Source organism: Saccopteryx bilineata, chromosome 1 (assembly GCF_036850765.1).
Source record: "Saccopteryx bilineata isolate mSacBil1 chromosome 1, mSacBil1_pri_phased_curated, whole genome shotgun sequence".
Classification (NCBI taxonomy): domain Eukaryota; kingdom Metazoa; phylum Chordata; class Mammalia; order Chiroptera; family Emballonuridae; genus Saccopteryx; species Saccopteryx bilineata.
In genome coordinates, this window is record NC_089490.1 from 204,035,888 (window position 1) to 204,051,278 (window position 15,391).

Below are 15,391 nucleotides of genomic sequence, written 5' to 3' on the forward strand. Positions count from 1 at the left end.
TTAAATTGTTAATATGTCTGAGGAGAGCTGAAGGAGTTATTCTCTCCTGACAGTTGATGGGACAGCGTCAGATAGCATCTTGGGAGGCATATTCTCCGGCCAGAAGACATATCTCAAAATCAAAACCATAACGATATTAAGGTTGTTAGGCACACGGAAGGTGTGGAGGACAGTGGAGTGCACCTTTTCCCATAGGCAAGGGCTGTGTGATCTCACTGTTCCCCGGACTCCTGGTTGCTCTGGGGACGTTCTTAGCGTGGCTTTCTGTTTTCCTTATACAGAACAGCTGGACCCTGAATAAGCACAGCATGTCGTGTCGCCGCAGGGATGCCCGTTCTGTGTCGCTGTCACCGTGGTCAGAAAGAGAACTGTTACAAGATGAGTGGGTTTCAGACTAGGGATGTAGGCAAGGGAGCCTCTTCACTTACAGGCCTGGCCCCGACACTCAGGAGGACATCATTTTTCTTTGCGTAGAAGAAATTTTATTTTTCATACCAGCAAGGGAGTTTCCACGGAAGGAATCCAATACTTTTTGACTTTGGCCTGTCTGTTCTCATCCCTTTGGGGGGCAGGGGACCGAGGTGACCGAAGATGGAACCTTGCCTGTGTGTTCAGCATCATGGTGACCAACGCAGGGGGCAGGTGGTTCCTGATGCCGCATGGGGACACTGTTTAGGAAGAGGAGCTCTGGAAGTGAGTGAGTGAGTGATGTGGGTGACGCAGACATCAGGTCAGTGAGCTAGAATGATGGGGAACCAGACATGGCCCCGATGGAGGACAGAATACCACGTCTCATCCTACACGGCAGGAAATGGGAACCTGTCAGAACTTACAATGTGAAGGCGGTTATTAGAAGCTTGCATCAGAGCTCAGGACACAAGGAACACTCGCCACAATTACCTGTGGAAATTGTTACTATTTTCTGGTACCCTGAGAACCAAAAGGCAGGTTGCTAAGCCAGCTTCTTGGTTGTGAGGTAAGGACAAAGCCTGATAAATTTGAGGTAGAGAAATCTGGCAAAAGCCGATAAAAAAAAAAAAATCTCATGTCAGAATTTAAAAATTCTGATAAACTTTAAAACCAAGCTGTCTGGACTTAAAAGTGAAAAGAGACAGGTGAGGACCCCCGTGGGACAGTTTGAGGAGGATTTTTCTTGGGAAGCAATGTTTCAATTCACTTGACCGTTGAATGAAAATGCTTTGATAGGAGCCAGTCCCATCCTGAAGGGTTTGTTTTTACATTCCTTTCAGCGCCTGAATAAGATCGAGGATTAACATTTGTAAACTTAGGCCAGTTTATTAATATTTCATTCTCTTCTCACTGGTTACTTCTTTTATATCAATACAATGTTTAGGTGGATCTAAATAGGTCCATGAAGACAGACGAGGTCATGTCAGTAGCCTCTGCCACACAGACGAGCCAGGGCGGGGACAGGCAGCTCTCGGCACCTGCCCGATGCCTGAGTGATCTTTACTTTTGCACGTGACTGTTTCCAGTTCAGATTTCAACAGGCCTCTGAGAGGCTGTACCCAGCCATCATTCTGTTTGAAAAGACAACGGGAGAGTGACTTGTCTTTCTTTTCTCGTTTCCTTCTTTCTGTCCTTCCTTCCTTCCGTTGACTGTGAAGAAGGAATGGGCTCTCATGTTACTTATCCGTGTGCTGGTTCCAGTGCAGGGAGTCCAAGGGTTGGAACGGGGGTCCCCTCTGATGGAGACATAGAAAGTGACCGGTGTGCTTGGTCTCAGAGTGCGTGTGTGAATCAGGGTTAATGGAATGGTCCTCTCACGAGGGATGATATACCCGAGCACTGCTCTGCCTTACCCATGGGACTGTGTGCTCTGTGCATCTTACACCTTTCCGAGAGCTGTCCCTGTCTTCTGATTGTTGTACATTCATCACTTAAAATGTATTGCCATCGGATTGTGGAGCGTTGGACCTATGTGTTACGAGGAGTGCTACAGAGGTGGCGTTCTGTGAACACTGAAAAAGTGCCGTGAGCTCCCTGAACACAGGTTCCAGGGAGGGGGAAGGCCAGGCTCCCTAATGGGAAGGGGCACCCCGGGGCTCTAGAGCAGTGGTCAGCAAACTCATTAGTCAGCAGAGCCAAATATCAACAGCACAACGATTGAAATTTCTTTTGAGAGCCAAATTTTTTAAACTTAAACTATATAGGTAGGTACATTCCTTATTGAGGTAGCGCCCGCACGCGGTATTTTGTGGAAGAGCCACACTCAAGGGGCATGTGGCTTGCGAGCCGCAGTTTGCCAACCAGGGCTCTAGGGTATGAATCAGAAGTTGCCCCTCTGGGCTTCCCTGCTCTCCACAAGGTGTCAGAGAGCCTGTGTTGAACCCCAGCTGTTTGACAGCTGACTAAGGTCCCCTGTAGGGGCCTCCTGTCCATCCAAGTGCCTGAGACCAAGTCCCTGAGACTGTGCTGTGGCAGAAAGGGGGTGGAGGGTGCCCCTGTCCTGGCATGGGAAGGCTGCTCGGACCCACTTCTGCCTGCCTTTGGAGCCTCCCTCCCCAGCTGGCTGCCTGTGACCTGGCCTGACCATACCCCCTTTTCAGAAGACCAGGGGAATCATCGTGGGGTTCAGGGGAGAAAGGAGGGGGAACCCCACCGCCTCTCACTGCTTGACAGAGGCCTCTGGTCACCGCGAGACTACTTACCTTGAAGCCCAGCCCCTGCCCTGCACACTGACTTTTAAAGAAGATGCATGGTACCTCAAGAAAAGTGATCCCCACCTTTTTTCAGTTGAAGGGAATGAGACTGTACATGAAGGTCTTCTCCCTCCATCCCCACCCCCTGTCACACAGTGATTTAGCAAATAGGGAACCAAAATGTGTGGTGGAAAAATGGCCTTTTGTGATGATGACAAGTTGTTGGAGCTGTGACGCTAACTTGCAGGGCAAACACAGGCGGACAGCGGGCTGGACCCTCCTGCTGCGTCTCACCTTCCTCCCCTGTGCCCTTCGATCTCTCAGGTGAGAGGACTTTCAAGTGTCACCACTGTGAGGCCGCCTTCAAGAGGAAGGACACCTTGAACGTCCACGTCCAGGTGGTCCATGAGCGGCACAAGAAGTACAGGTGCGAGCTGTGCAACAAGGCCTTCGTCACGCCGTCTGTCCTGAGGAGCCACAAGAAGGTCAGTCTCAAAGCCCCCTGGGCGTGGGGGGCCTGGTGCGTCTGTTGTCCAGGTAGCGTGGGCGCACGCAGTGGGGCACATGCGAGAATCAAGATGGCGTTTACTGATCCACAGATGACTGCAAACTGGACAAGGAACGCATGAGTTACAATATATCAGCTCTTCGGGACCTGTTTCCTTCCCTTTTTTCAGAAAAGATAGGTTTTTTGTAGGAAAGGAAACCTAGCATTGAGGTCGAGGCCACACAGCCCCTGAGAGCTGTGGGGGCAAGGCGGTCAGAGCACTCTGTGCATGGGAGCCCCCCCTCTCTTTTTATAGGTTTTTGGATTAACACGGGTGTTTTTAAAAACAAAATAGGAAGTGCCTTAGTCATTGCATTATTCAAAGCTAATTCAGATGTCGAGTGACAGGTTATGAGGCTATCGGGTGAGCAGGTGGCAGGCCAGGCCTGTGCATTGCTTTACAAACACCTTTCCGGTTTTTTTCTCCATCAGCCCATGTCGGTTCAGATAATACTACTTGCCAGTTGTTTATAGAAAAACAAGTGTGAATGCCGGCTGTGTGAGCTCGGATTTATGGGTCAGCCCAGAGGGCCCACTGAGTGCCCCCTCCAGGGTTCAAGCTGTCTCTGCAGTGGAAAAAGTTCTGAAAGCACTTTCATAGAAGACAGGCTGGTCCTTGAGGTGACGACCTCTGTGCCCCCTCCCGAGCTCCAGCCCCTCCCTCTGGTGCCATGGCCTGTTTTGATGTTGGCACAATAACTGTTCTTCCCCAGGAGATTTTGAGAGGAGTTTCAAATGCTTAATCTGTCTTCTCTTTTTGGAGAGATCCGGTTTTGTTTTTGTTTTTTTCTCTTTGAACTTTGTAACATTGTATTGGAAATTGTTTTAAAAAATTCTCAGGCTGTGTAAGTTTCAGGCATGCAGCCTTATGATTGGACAAAGTGATCACCAGCACAAGTTCATTACCATAGGTTTCACCCCTATACCAATCCCACCTCCCCGACCTCCTCCTCACTGCCAATCTGTTCTCTCTTCTCTGAGTTTATTTTTGTTTTGTTTGTTTGTTTTGCTATCTTTAGAGCAAACAGAGGAATGAAATCATACGCTATTTGTTTTTCTCTATTTGACCTATTTCCATTAGTACAATACCCTCTCCGGTCCATCAATGCTGGTCACAAATGCCAAGATTTCCACCTCCCCCCTTTTTATGGCCAAGTAATGTTCCATTGTCTATATGTATCACATCTTCTTTTTTTTTTTTAATTTTTTTTATTCTTTTTTTTTTTTTTTTTTTTTAGAGAGGAGAGAGAAAGGGAGAGAGAGAGACAGAGAGGGAGAGAGAGAGAGGAGAGAGAGACAGAGAGAGAAGGTGGGAAGGAGCTGGAAGCATCAACTCCCATATGTGCCTTGACCAGGCTTTCGAACCGGCGACCTCAGCATTTCCAGGTCGATGCTTTATCCACTGTACCACCACAGGTCAGGCTCACATCTTCTTTATCCAGTCACCAGTCCATGTAAAGTTACATTGTTTCCCTTTCTTGGGTGTGGTAAATAACGCTGCAATGAACATGTATTTGTGAATCCGTTTCTTTGGATTCAGTCCCAGAAGAGGGATCACTGTCAGAAGGCAGTTGAACTTTTAATTTTTTTGAGGCTTCTCCATACCAGTTCCCACAGTGGCTGCGCCAGACCGCATTCCCAGCAGCGGTGCAGGAGGGTTCCCCTTTCTCCTCCTCCTCACCAACATGTGCTGTTTGTTGTCTTTTTGATGACAGCCCATCTGACAGGTGTGAGGTTCAAATACCTGCTTTGGAGGAGACTCATGTAGCTTTCCTTGTGTGGTTTTTATACCCATTAAAGGTATATTGATTGCGGGCAGTGATGGTCTTTCAAACTGACTGACCGCTCGAGTAACACCTGCTGATTTTAAAGGTTGAATTAGTCAAAGTGAGTCCAGTTCAGACAAGCAGGATGCAGGTAACCTGACTTCACTGAGATTGAGTCCGTCCTCAAGGGTTAAATACACCCAAAGAATGTGGGCCATGCATCCAAGGAAACGTTCCTTGGCAACAGCCAGGGGCAGCCGGAGCCCCATTCTGACCCTGTGGCTTGCTGGCATAGACTGGCTTCGTTAGAGCTGAGTCATTTTAGGCGGGGGCCCCATAAAAGGCTTAGAAAGTAAACTGTGGAATTATTTTCAGCTTAACACTAATGCACGGTTCTGAGAGCTTTTGCTTTGAACTAGTGGGAATACCCATGATAAATAGTTGAAAATCTCACTGTGCTATTAAATCATCTTAATGAAACATAACCCAGGAAGAAAGGATTTACCGTTGTCAGAAGCACTTAATCATCTTTACCTAATTCTTGACGTTTATCCTCAACCCTTTCTATCCCGTCCCATTTAGACACACACGGGAGAAAAGGAGAAAATCTGCCCCTATTGTGGCCAGAAATTCGCCAGCACCGGGACCCTGCGAGTTCACATCCGTAGCCACACAGGTACACACGCGGTGACTGATGATAAAAACCACCTTCTCCAGATTCTTCCAGAAAGACCAGGAACATGGCGATAATACGAAATATCTCCCAAATGAAGAATTAACCTGGCTGTTTTCTCTCCCTTAAAAGTTTTATAAAAGCCAATTTCTTCCTCTAGAAAAATGTTGAATGTGTCCATGTTCTGCAGCTAAGTGGAATAGCTAATGTGAAAATGATCTGATCACTGTTTGTGCTATGACAGCGCTTTAATTGATACACTGTCCTCACGGACAGAAGAGGGAAGAGAGGATGCACTTTCTCTGGAAGGCTGGGGAAGGGGACCTGCTCTGAAAAACATCCCTCCTATAAGACTTAAAAAGTGGTGTTTCTTTAAAAGGCACTGTCGTGTAGAACTTCAGATCACTTCCCAGAGCGTGTCCCGGTCTGTCATGTTCAAGTCTGTAAGCGTGACCCGCACTTTGCTCTTTTCCCTAGTCCTGCGTGATTCTGTCACACAGTGCACAGCTCACTTGGGAAATGTCGGCTTCCTGAGGGACCCGGTTTCCCTCATGCATTAATGTCATTACTGGTCTCACTTCACAAGGCTGCCTTTGAGCATGTGGTGGCAGATACACCGTTTTTACCATTCTAGATTTTGATTGATTTTTCTAATTCTTGTATTTAGTAAAAAATTCCTTCCTTCCTTCCTTCCTTCCTTCCTTCCTTCCTTCCTTCCTTCCTTCCTTCCTTCCTTCCTTCCTTCTTTCCTTCCTTCCTTCTTTCCTCCTTTCCTTCTTTCCTTCCTTCTTTCCTTCTTCCCTTCCTCCCTCCCTCCTTCTACCTTCCCTCCCTCCCTCCTTCCCTCCTTCCCTCCTTCCGTCCTTCTTCTCTTCCTTTCCTTTCCTTTCCTTTCCTTTCCTTTCCTTTCCTTTCCTTTCCTTTCCTTTCCTTTCCCTTTCCCTTTCCCTTTCCCTTTCCCTTTCCCTTTCCTTTCCTCCTTCCCTTCAGTACACAGCTGTTATAATTAACACAATATTCTAAAATGCTTTGACATTCTTCAGGATAAAAGACGAGGAATGAAATTCTAAAAGGCTTCCATTATTTCAGTAATTTGAAACTTTTATGCTTCAGTGCCAAATGAGAGGTGTTTTCAAAATACTCTTAACATTCCCACGTCCCTGTACTCCTGTGTCACCTTAATGGTGGTAGTAACATACAGAGAGAAAAATGATGATTCAATGCAGTTTCACCAGATTCCTCTTTTCAGAAACGGCCTTTATGTTTTAGAGCAATTTTAGGCTCACAGTACAGTTAAGAGAAAGTACAGTGATTTGCCCATCAATCTCCTGCCCCAACATGCATAGCTCCCTGATATCCGCCTTCCCAGCCAGAGGGGTGTGTTTGTTACAACTGATGAACTTACACCAACACAGAAGAACCACCCAGAGTCCATAGTCTACATTAGGGTTCCCTCTGGGTGGTGAATATCCTGTGGGTTTGGACACATGCGCAGTGGCGTGCACCCACGATGGCAGCACCCACCGTGTAGATTCACTGCCCTCACATCCTCTGTGTTCTGCCTGTTCCCAGTAACTCCCGATGTCTCACTGTCTCCACAGTTGTTGTTTTTTCCCCAGAATGTTACCTGGCTGGATAGATGACTTTATTCCTAGGAAATGCTGATGAGCTGATAGACCTGGTAGTGAGGTGATGTACCTGTGAATGCCCAGCGATAGGAGGAGGTCTTAGTGGAGGTGATGACCGTCTTCCCATTTTCCCTCACGTCGAAGGGGTTGGTTTCATTTTGTTTTCATTGTCTGCACACTGTCCCTCAGTATTTTGGGAAGCAGATTCCCCTGTGTGGTCACAGCCGCTAAGGTATACGAAGAGGAAACCGGACTGCAGCCTGGGCCTCCTCCTTCCAGTATGCCCGCTGGTGTCTCTCGTCACTTCCTGTCTAGTGTAGGGACCCACGTGGTGTCTGTTGTGTCGAAGGCAGTTTTCTGCCTGTTCACTTTCTCAGGACGGGTCTTAACTTGGCTGGCTCATGGCTAACAGTCATGTGTGATAACTTAGCTACTGAATTTCTCCTACCCGTCTGTTAGTTCTGGGTGGAATCTTAGTGTCTATGCCTCTGTTGAAAATTTTTTTTATTAGTGTTTAAAGGAAACATTAAAAAAGAAAATCCCTCTGGTTCTTCATGTTTTGATATTTTTTCCCCTTTTACTGCTAGATAACCAGCCAGTTGTATCCTTGCCTTATCTGTCTCTTCTGCATGCCCCATCTCTCCCCCCAGCCCCCACCCCCTGCTCTATTCCCATTCCCACCCTCCTATACTGCTCTGGCAAAGTCTGACAAAATTTTGTTGTTGTTGTTGTTTTCATGAACCTTGAAAATATTATTTTTTCATAACTTTGTATCTACCATCTAAAGTCAGCTCATTCTTCATAATTCAGTGATTAGAATAAGGGCACATGCCACGTGTGTGCACGCGACATTTGCTTTTATGGATCGTTAACAGAATATTCTTGATTTTGGAAATAGGAGGGAATTTCAGAAAGTTTCCCGTTCAAGCTTCTTGCTTGAACGAATGCCCCTTAGAACACAGCGACTAGCTCAAGTTGCATAACTTGTGTCTGGTTCATCGAGGACATAGCTAAGCCTCAGCGTGTCCCTCGGTGTATCACGCTGCCAGTATTCTTATCTCTTAGTCTTCAGCAGTGCTGCCTCACCCTTACCGAGGCCCTGGGGCTCTTACCGTGGAATTGCATACATTCCTTCTGTCATGTGTGTGATGGTATTACCTTGGGGATCAATCCGTTGAGGGTAATAATCTCGACTGGGAAGCTTGAGGGTGTGCCGTTTGTCAGTTAGGGTCTACCTGACACTCCCCACATGGAGAAGCTTTTCCACCACAGAACCAACTCCCTCTCATCCCTGTGTACTTAATGCTGGTCCCTGTGCGGAGCGCGGGTCCTGGAATCCAACTACCGAATTCCGAACCCCATCTTATGCCTCTCCTCCCTGCGTGAGCTTTCTTCAAGTGCTTACATCTCTTCCAAGCTTTGTTTCCGGGTCTGAAAAGCAGGGGTCGCGGAGCCCCAGCCTCCCAGGGCTGGTTCAGGACCCTATGAAGGTGCTTGTGTGTGTGCAGGGACCGTGCGCGGTGCCTAGCAGCAGATGAGCATGCCGTCACCCGGCAGTGACGTGGGCTTTGTGGTGCTTCATGCTCGCTGTGCCCGCTTGGGTTGGATCGCAGGTATGCACACTCCCAGATACGCTGTCTGACCTTCTGTTCCCGGGTCCCCCACTTCCCGTTTCTCTTGAGAACCTCTAGCAGCAGCATGTAGATCATCTGTGAACACACAGAAGAATAGGGGTGTCCGTTGTCATCTGGGGCTGTGGCGAGGCGAGGGTGGGGCGGGGGCATGCTGTCCCCTCGGTGAGGTGCCTGTTGTGGTCCGTGCCTGGTCGGCAGCTCCATCATCCGTCACCAAGGGTCCTGGGCTAGAGCGACAAGGAGGGTGCCCTGCGGGTCAGCTGATATCGCCGGGCACCAGCTCCTGAGGGTTTATAGCTGCTCAGGGTCAATGAGAACCGGGGTGAATTCCGCAAGGGAGTCCACGGACTGTGACATGAATTCCATCAGTTGTTCATAAATTATGAAAGAAATTCTAGGAACTGCTTTTAGGGTTTTAAAGCTGTAGGCCAGGAGGTTAATTACTTGCCTATGGTTCCAACCAGCTTTCTGTTTTAATAGATACCGGCTGTGCTGGCCTTCTGTTCTGGGCTTGCGTGCACACTGGTATTTGAATGTAGTAATAAATCACTGTCCTAGGAAATATTTAATTTTTCAGTAAATACCTGTGATCAGCTTGGAAATAAAGGATCGGTATATTATATATTATATAATATAATTCGATTCTCCTTGGATTTTAGCTAGCAGGTTTTCTTTTCTAATACATTTTGCTGTAAAGAATTTTATTCATCCTTTTCGGAGTATTTGTTCACAATTTTAAAAGCAGTAGCTATCAATGATTACACGTAACTATATGATAATCACCAGCAAACAAAAGCAGACAATTAGCAAAGTATAAACACAAATGAAAAATTAAAACACGTTCTTCACATTTTTATAAGAAGCAGAGAGTCCTGATATGGTGAGAGGGGAAATTATTTCTGCCACGTGTATTTTCTAATTGGTTAATGACCAACATTAGGCCACATTGAATCTTCCAATACCCGCGCTGGTCTGTGAGCTAGCAGGACAGCTGAGCATAAACTCTGTGTAGGAATGAGTGATCTCACCTCAGCATCACGCCTGAGAGATCTCAGGTTTCCCAGAGAAGTCTTATTCAAAGGTGAAGTCGTGGACTGCAGGATTTTTGTTTCCTCTGTTATTATGACACTCAGATCATTTCTGACCACCCACCCGTGGAGTGTCCTGTTTCTTCCTCCTTCCTCTCCCCACCCCCACTCAGTTCCTCACAGTTGATTTTGGGTTAGTTGCAAACAAACGTATCTAACGAGAGAAAAAGAGAGACGCTCATTGTGACTTTCTGTGATCGTCTGATTACTTTTTATTTTACCCCCCCTTCTGCGCCCCCCCCTTACTTTTCCTCGTTGAGCTTGGAGAACCGAGAATGCCCCCATCTGTGCCTCAGAAAGAACTGGTGTGTCAGCTGTCACTTCAAGGAGCCGTTTCTGTCAACAACCTGAGAAACTCTCACCTTAGATGACACAGACGACTGGCCTTGTTCACTATTATCACCTGACAGGACAGTGTTACATCGGATTAGACTCTGATCCCACCCCCCGGTAGCTGAGTTATCCCGAGCAAAGTGTGCTCACCCTCTCTGTTCCCAGGCTTTCCTCATGGGTAGGGTGCCTGGATCGGAACGTTGTTGCCAGAATGAAAATCATGACCAAAGCATCGGGCAGGCGTGTGGTGGTTATTCTTTCTGTTCAGATGAGTCTTTTTATCTTCCTTCTCTTGGCTAATGTTTAGATGAACTGACTTTTCACACAATTTGGAATGCCGGGGTTTAGCCTAAACAAAACGGAGTCAGCGTCCACATCTACCGGCAACAGGAAGAAATAGCAGCTGTTGGGACTTGGTGGCCTGTAGTACTCAGAATCTGCGGCTGGGCGCTCCCCTGAGGAAGGCGGACGTGGATTCCTAGGAGCTCATGCAGACTGAAGGCTAGAGTCTAGTTCCTGTTCCTGCCGTAGTAACTTTCTGTGTAGACAAAATACTTCCTGGAAACATTCTCATCCTGGAAATTTGAGAAAATGAAGGAAAGCATAATATGTGCAATATGAAAAAAAATAGAAATAACAGTTTAATGTGCAAATAAAGCAAAGGACTTGAATGGTTTTTAACACACTGACTTGTACAGTGTGCAGAGTGTGTGGCCAGGCAGATGGATTAATCCTCAGAGTTGAAGAAAGGCAGGATTACCCTCTCTGTGTCTCTCTCCCCTCCTCTCTCTCTCTCTCTCTCTCTCTAAAACTCAATTAAAAAGTAAATAAATAAAAGCAAAGTATCAGTGAAACAGAGGCCTTCCAAATGAGCAGTAAGTACAGTGCTCATTGCTTAATATAGCTCGAAAATAAATCGAAGATTCATATAAAATCTTTTACTCACAAATTTTTCAAATGAGGAGATGTCATAATGGCTCACATATTGAAAGGAAAATGCCTCAGGCCTGTTTCTGGGGAAATGTCACCTGTTTCAGGGCCCTGGACATGCTCTGGGCACGGTCCTGGGCGGTGGGAGGGAACACCAGCGGTCTACCCGCGCTGCCCACGGTGCGTGGGCCCCGCTGTGCCCCCAGCGCAGAGGGGACCGGACCTCGGGTGGGCTGGTGATGGCTGGTGGCACGTGCTTCATTTGTGCGTCCTGTTTTTCTGACACGGAGCCCCCCTCTGTCTCGCAGGCGAGCGTCCCTACCAGTGCCCTTACTGCGAGAAGGGGTTCAGCAAGAACGATGGCCTGAAGATGCACATCCGGACTCACACCCAGGTAAGACGGTTTCTGTCTCCTTCCAGCTGATGACCAAGACCACGCTTCCCATGCAAAAGTCAAGGCCATGTGCCTGAAATGACGTGTATATATTTATGATGGACATGTGGGGGATACATACTTGTAAGGACAAAACAGTGAAAGAAGCAAAAAATCCAAACCCCCAAAGGGTCCCTGTCCTTTGAACTGTGTGTGACTCGGTTTCCGGGAGTCATAGGAGTTACTAGTGAGTGACAAACTTCCGCGTAAATGGGTGGCAACATTTTGGTACTAAGAATACACTGAAGATGCCCTCTTTCTGAGTATTTGCTAGGAGCCATTCTTGAACAAAGGCATCTGTCCACATGGTTAACACACATGTTCACAAGAAAACCATTGGAAACAATGTCAGTTGTTGGGGGAGGTGGAAGGCAGGGACAGCCTGTTGATGGTCAGGTGAGCCTGGTGATGTCCGTCTCTTTCCCGGGTCCCCTCTGTGCTATGTTGTGCACCCCTCTGCTTGGATGGTTGTCACCCCATCCTACACGGCTTGTCCAGACGTGCGCACGTGGCTGCCTGACAGCAGCTCAGTCCCGGCCCTTTGCTCAGGGCTGAGCGCCTGAGGGTCCTGTGTGTGACAACTCGAGGTTGTTTCTAGGAGTGCTTCTTGATGGGGCTCCTTTGCGTTGTCCTTGTAGCCTCTTTCTCTGCAGTTTGGCCTTTAAAGGTGCTTCTGGTCTGGATATACAGGACATGACTTGTCTAGATTTTTCAGAGACCTGCCTGATCTGCTGAAGAATGACTTGCATTCAGGCCTCTCCTGGGTTTCCCTGCATACCTTCACTGTAAAATAAAAGCTTTAGATAAAACACATAAGAATAATGACGTCCTTCCTGGGTGATCATGTGCGGGGCCTCCACGCAGTGTCCTAGGCCAGGAGAGATGCCCTCTGAGGTCCCATGGGGACAGTCCTCTTTTTTATTTTTTGAACAGAAGAGAGAGAGAGAGAGAATGCCAATCCTCAGTGGGTTTACCCTTCTGATTTATAACATCATGTTCCTGTTACATGACGATTAGGCACTGGTCTACTTCCTACATATGAAATTACTCCCAATAAAGTGACTTACAGTATACATATATACTGAAGATATTTAATTCACAGTGAGCCTTGTTCAGGAGTTTTAAGCCTGTTTGCGTGTAGTTTACTTTTTTCTTATACATGTGCAGCTGTTACAGACGTTCCAGTAATGTGTTCTAAAGATATAGGCATGTAAAGATGCCACTGTCCAGGCAGAGGGGCCTGGTGCCTCGTACCAAACCCTGGGCATGCAGGTACTGCCATATCCTGTGGTCACCGATGACAGACATGCCACAGAAGAGGCTGTTTAAGTCACTGCAGAAGGAAAAATAGCCTTTGGGTTTTCTCCAAGAAAGAGGGGTATTTCTTTTTTTTTTGTATTTTTTTTTTTTTGTATTTTTCTGAAGCTGGAAACAGGGAGAGACAGTCAGACAGACTCCCGCATGCGCCCCACCGGGATCCACCTGGCACGCCCACCAGGGGGCGATCCTCTGCCCCTCCAGGGTGTCGCTCTGTTGCGACCAGAGCCACTCTAGCGCCTGGGGCAGAGGCCAAGGAGCCATCCCCAGCGCCCGGGCCGTCTTTGCTCCAATGGAGCCTCGGCTGCGGGAGGGGAAGAGAGAGACAGAGAGGAAGGAGAGGGGGAGGGGTGGAGAAGCAGATGGGCGCTTCTCCTATGTGCCCTGGCCCGGAATCGAACCCGGGACTTCTGCACGCCAGGCCGACGCTCTACCATTGAGCCAACCGGCCAGGGCCAAGAGGGGAATTTCACATTCAGCTAATTTGTGTTCTACTTTTGAATAGAAGTTTATAAGTGAGCCTCATAAACAGACAGGTACATTCTAGTGCCTTCCCGTTTACTAATTCAGATAAGCCTCAGAGTTATTCATCAGTGCATTCCTTGTTCACTGCAGCCCCTGTGGGTAGGGGTGATGTTCTCTTTGGCTCCCACTTCCGGAAAGTGGTCATTTATCTGTCACAACCTGGGTTTCCCGGGCTCACCTGTTTCACTTGGTGACTATGGTTAGTTTTCTGCTTGGGGCCTGATGAAGACAGAAATTCTGATGTTCTCTGTCCCTTCCATCAGAGAGGTGCCCTCTACAAGGCCCCGTGGGGACAAAGTCCCCATGTGGCCGTGGCCCTGAGGGGAGTTTCTCCAGAAGGCTGAGTCTCCCAGGTGCACAGTGGTCCACAGTGGTCCAGCGGCCAGGACAGGGGCCTTGTCGTGGGCCGGGTCGTGGGCCGTGTCTAATCTCTCTCCAGCATCCTTCTGGCGGGGGGGGGGTGGTGCCTCGGTGGGGGCCGGTTTCATACTTCCGACTCTGTGGCTTGACTTGAGACCAGGGCTTGAAAACACCCTTAAGAGGAAATATGAATTTTCCCAAGGCACACCGCCAGGGCCTGCCCTCTGCACCCTTGCTGTCTCCATAGGAAAGTTCGGTCTCCCCTCCCGGGGTCTAACCCCAGCAGACACATCTCGGGTGAACTCCTTGTGTAACGCCTGCAGTCCATTTGCATGCCTGGCACTTAGAACCGACGGGTCACTTGGAAGTCGTGGGCCTTAGCTTCTCCTGTCTTAGACCCATTGAGCCAGAACACTCACTGTCCTCGCTGTTGGTGCCTTAGGGTTCATGCGCATGAGTATCTATTTTGTAAACATCAAGTTCAATAGAAATTGCTGTTTGTAGCCACTTACCACAGAAAGCTTTGTGTCTCGTGTACTCACTTTTGATTTTCAACATGAGAAGCACCCGGACCCATTAGAAAGTTATTTCAGAAACTCTGCCTTTGGAACTCCACTCTAGAACCCCGACTCACTGACCCGGGTTTGGGGAGCCCGTTCACGGGGGCAGCCAGGTTTATCCTTACAGATAGTCAAGTGTGGTTCATGGCCAGGGGTTAACAGCGGCAGGGGGTCTCTTTGGCTGCTGTCTATTTCAGTCCTTTTCTTTTAGGAAACTTCCTGTCCCCTGACCCTCAGATGGTTCAGCCTGTCGGCGGGTGTGACCAACGTGTGCATGTGGCACTTTGTCCTGACTTCGTGCAGCCCACCCTGGGGCTGTGTCCGGACTGTGGTCTGAGTTCCCAGGTCTCGGGCACAGAGAGTGAATGCTGCAGTGGCCATGCAGGCCGGATGGGGAGGAAAAGGAAGAGTGACCGTTGTGAGGGGCGCAGATGCTGGGGGAGGGGGGCGTGGCGTGGGGCTCCTGTGGCCTGGATGAGACCAGGAAAGGGTCTCGTAGGGGGGAGAGTCAGCACGGAGTCCCCATGGACACATGGGGAGGCCCGTATGGAAAACTTAGAGATGAATGCCTAAGCCGGTCTGTGGAAGCATCTGACTCAAGCTTTGAGGAAATTGTGTGTGTGTTGGGGGGTGGAGGGTCAGGCACACCTACCCACCAGGACCAGGACCATGTGAAGGCGGTACCCACAGCCCCGTCAGGCTGGCCTGTCCCCTGTGGCTGAGCGTGAGGATGCGCGTTGCGGTCTGAATGCGTCCGGGGGAGAGTCTGGGCTCGAGGACCTGGTGCAAGTTCTAGAGGCGTATTTTGGTAGCTGCTTTGGAAAGGTTGCTGTAAAGTCGTGCTCAAGAGGAGAGTTGAAGGAGGCAGGCCACGGCCGGGTGAACCGGACAGGGCACTGCGCCAGGGTGGCCGTGGGCAGGCTGTGAGAGACTC

The 15,391-nt window shown here is 48.7% G+C and overlaps 1 protein-coding gene across 5 annotated transcripts in view; it reads left to right on the forward strand.

Moving 5' to 3' along the window:
• The window catches only part of PRDM5 (PR/SET domain 5), a 98,833-nt gene that overhangs the window by 63,820 nt on the left and 19,622 nt on the right, over window positions 1–15,391 (forward strand). For all 5 annotated transcript variants that reach the window (XM_066233938.1, XM_066233936.1, XM_066233935.1 and 2 more), the window contains 3 exons: window positions 2,988–3,148; window positions 5,559–5,652; window positions 11,571–11,656. In XM_066233938.1, the coding sequence (XP_066090035.1) occupies window positions 2,988–3,148; window positions 5,559–5,652; window positions 11,571–11,656 (341 nt within the window). The remainder of the gene's footprint in view (window positions 1–2,987; window positions 3,149–5,558; window positions 5,653–11,570; window positions 11,657–15,391) is intronic.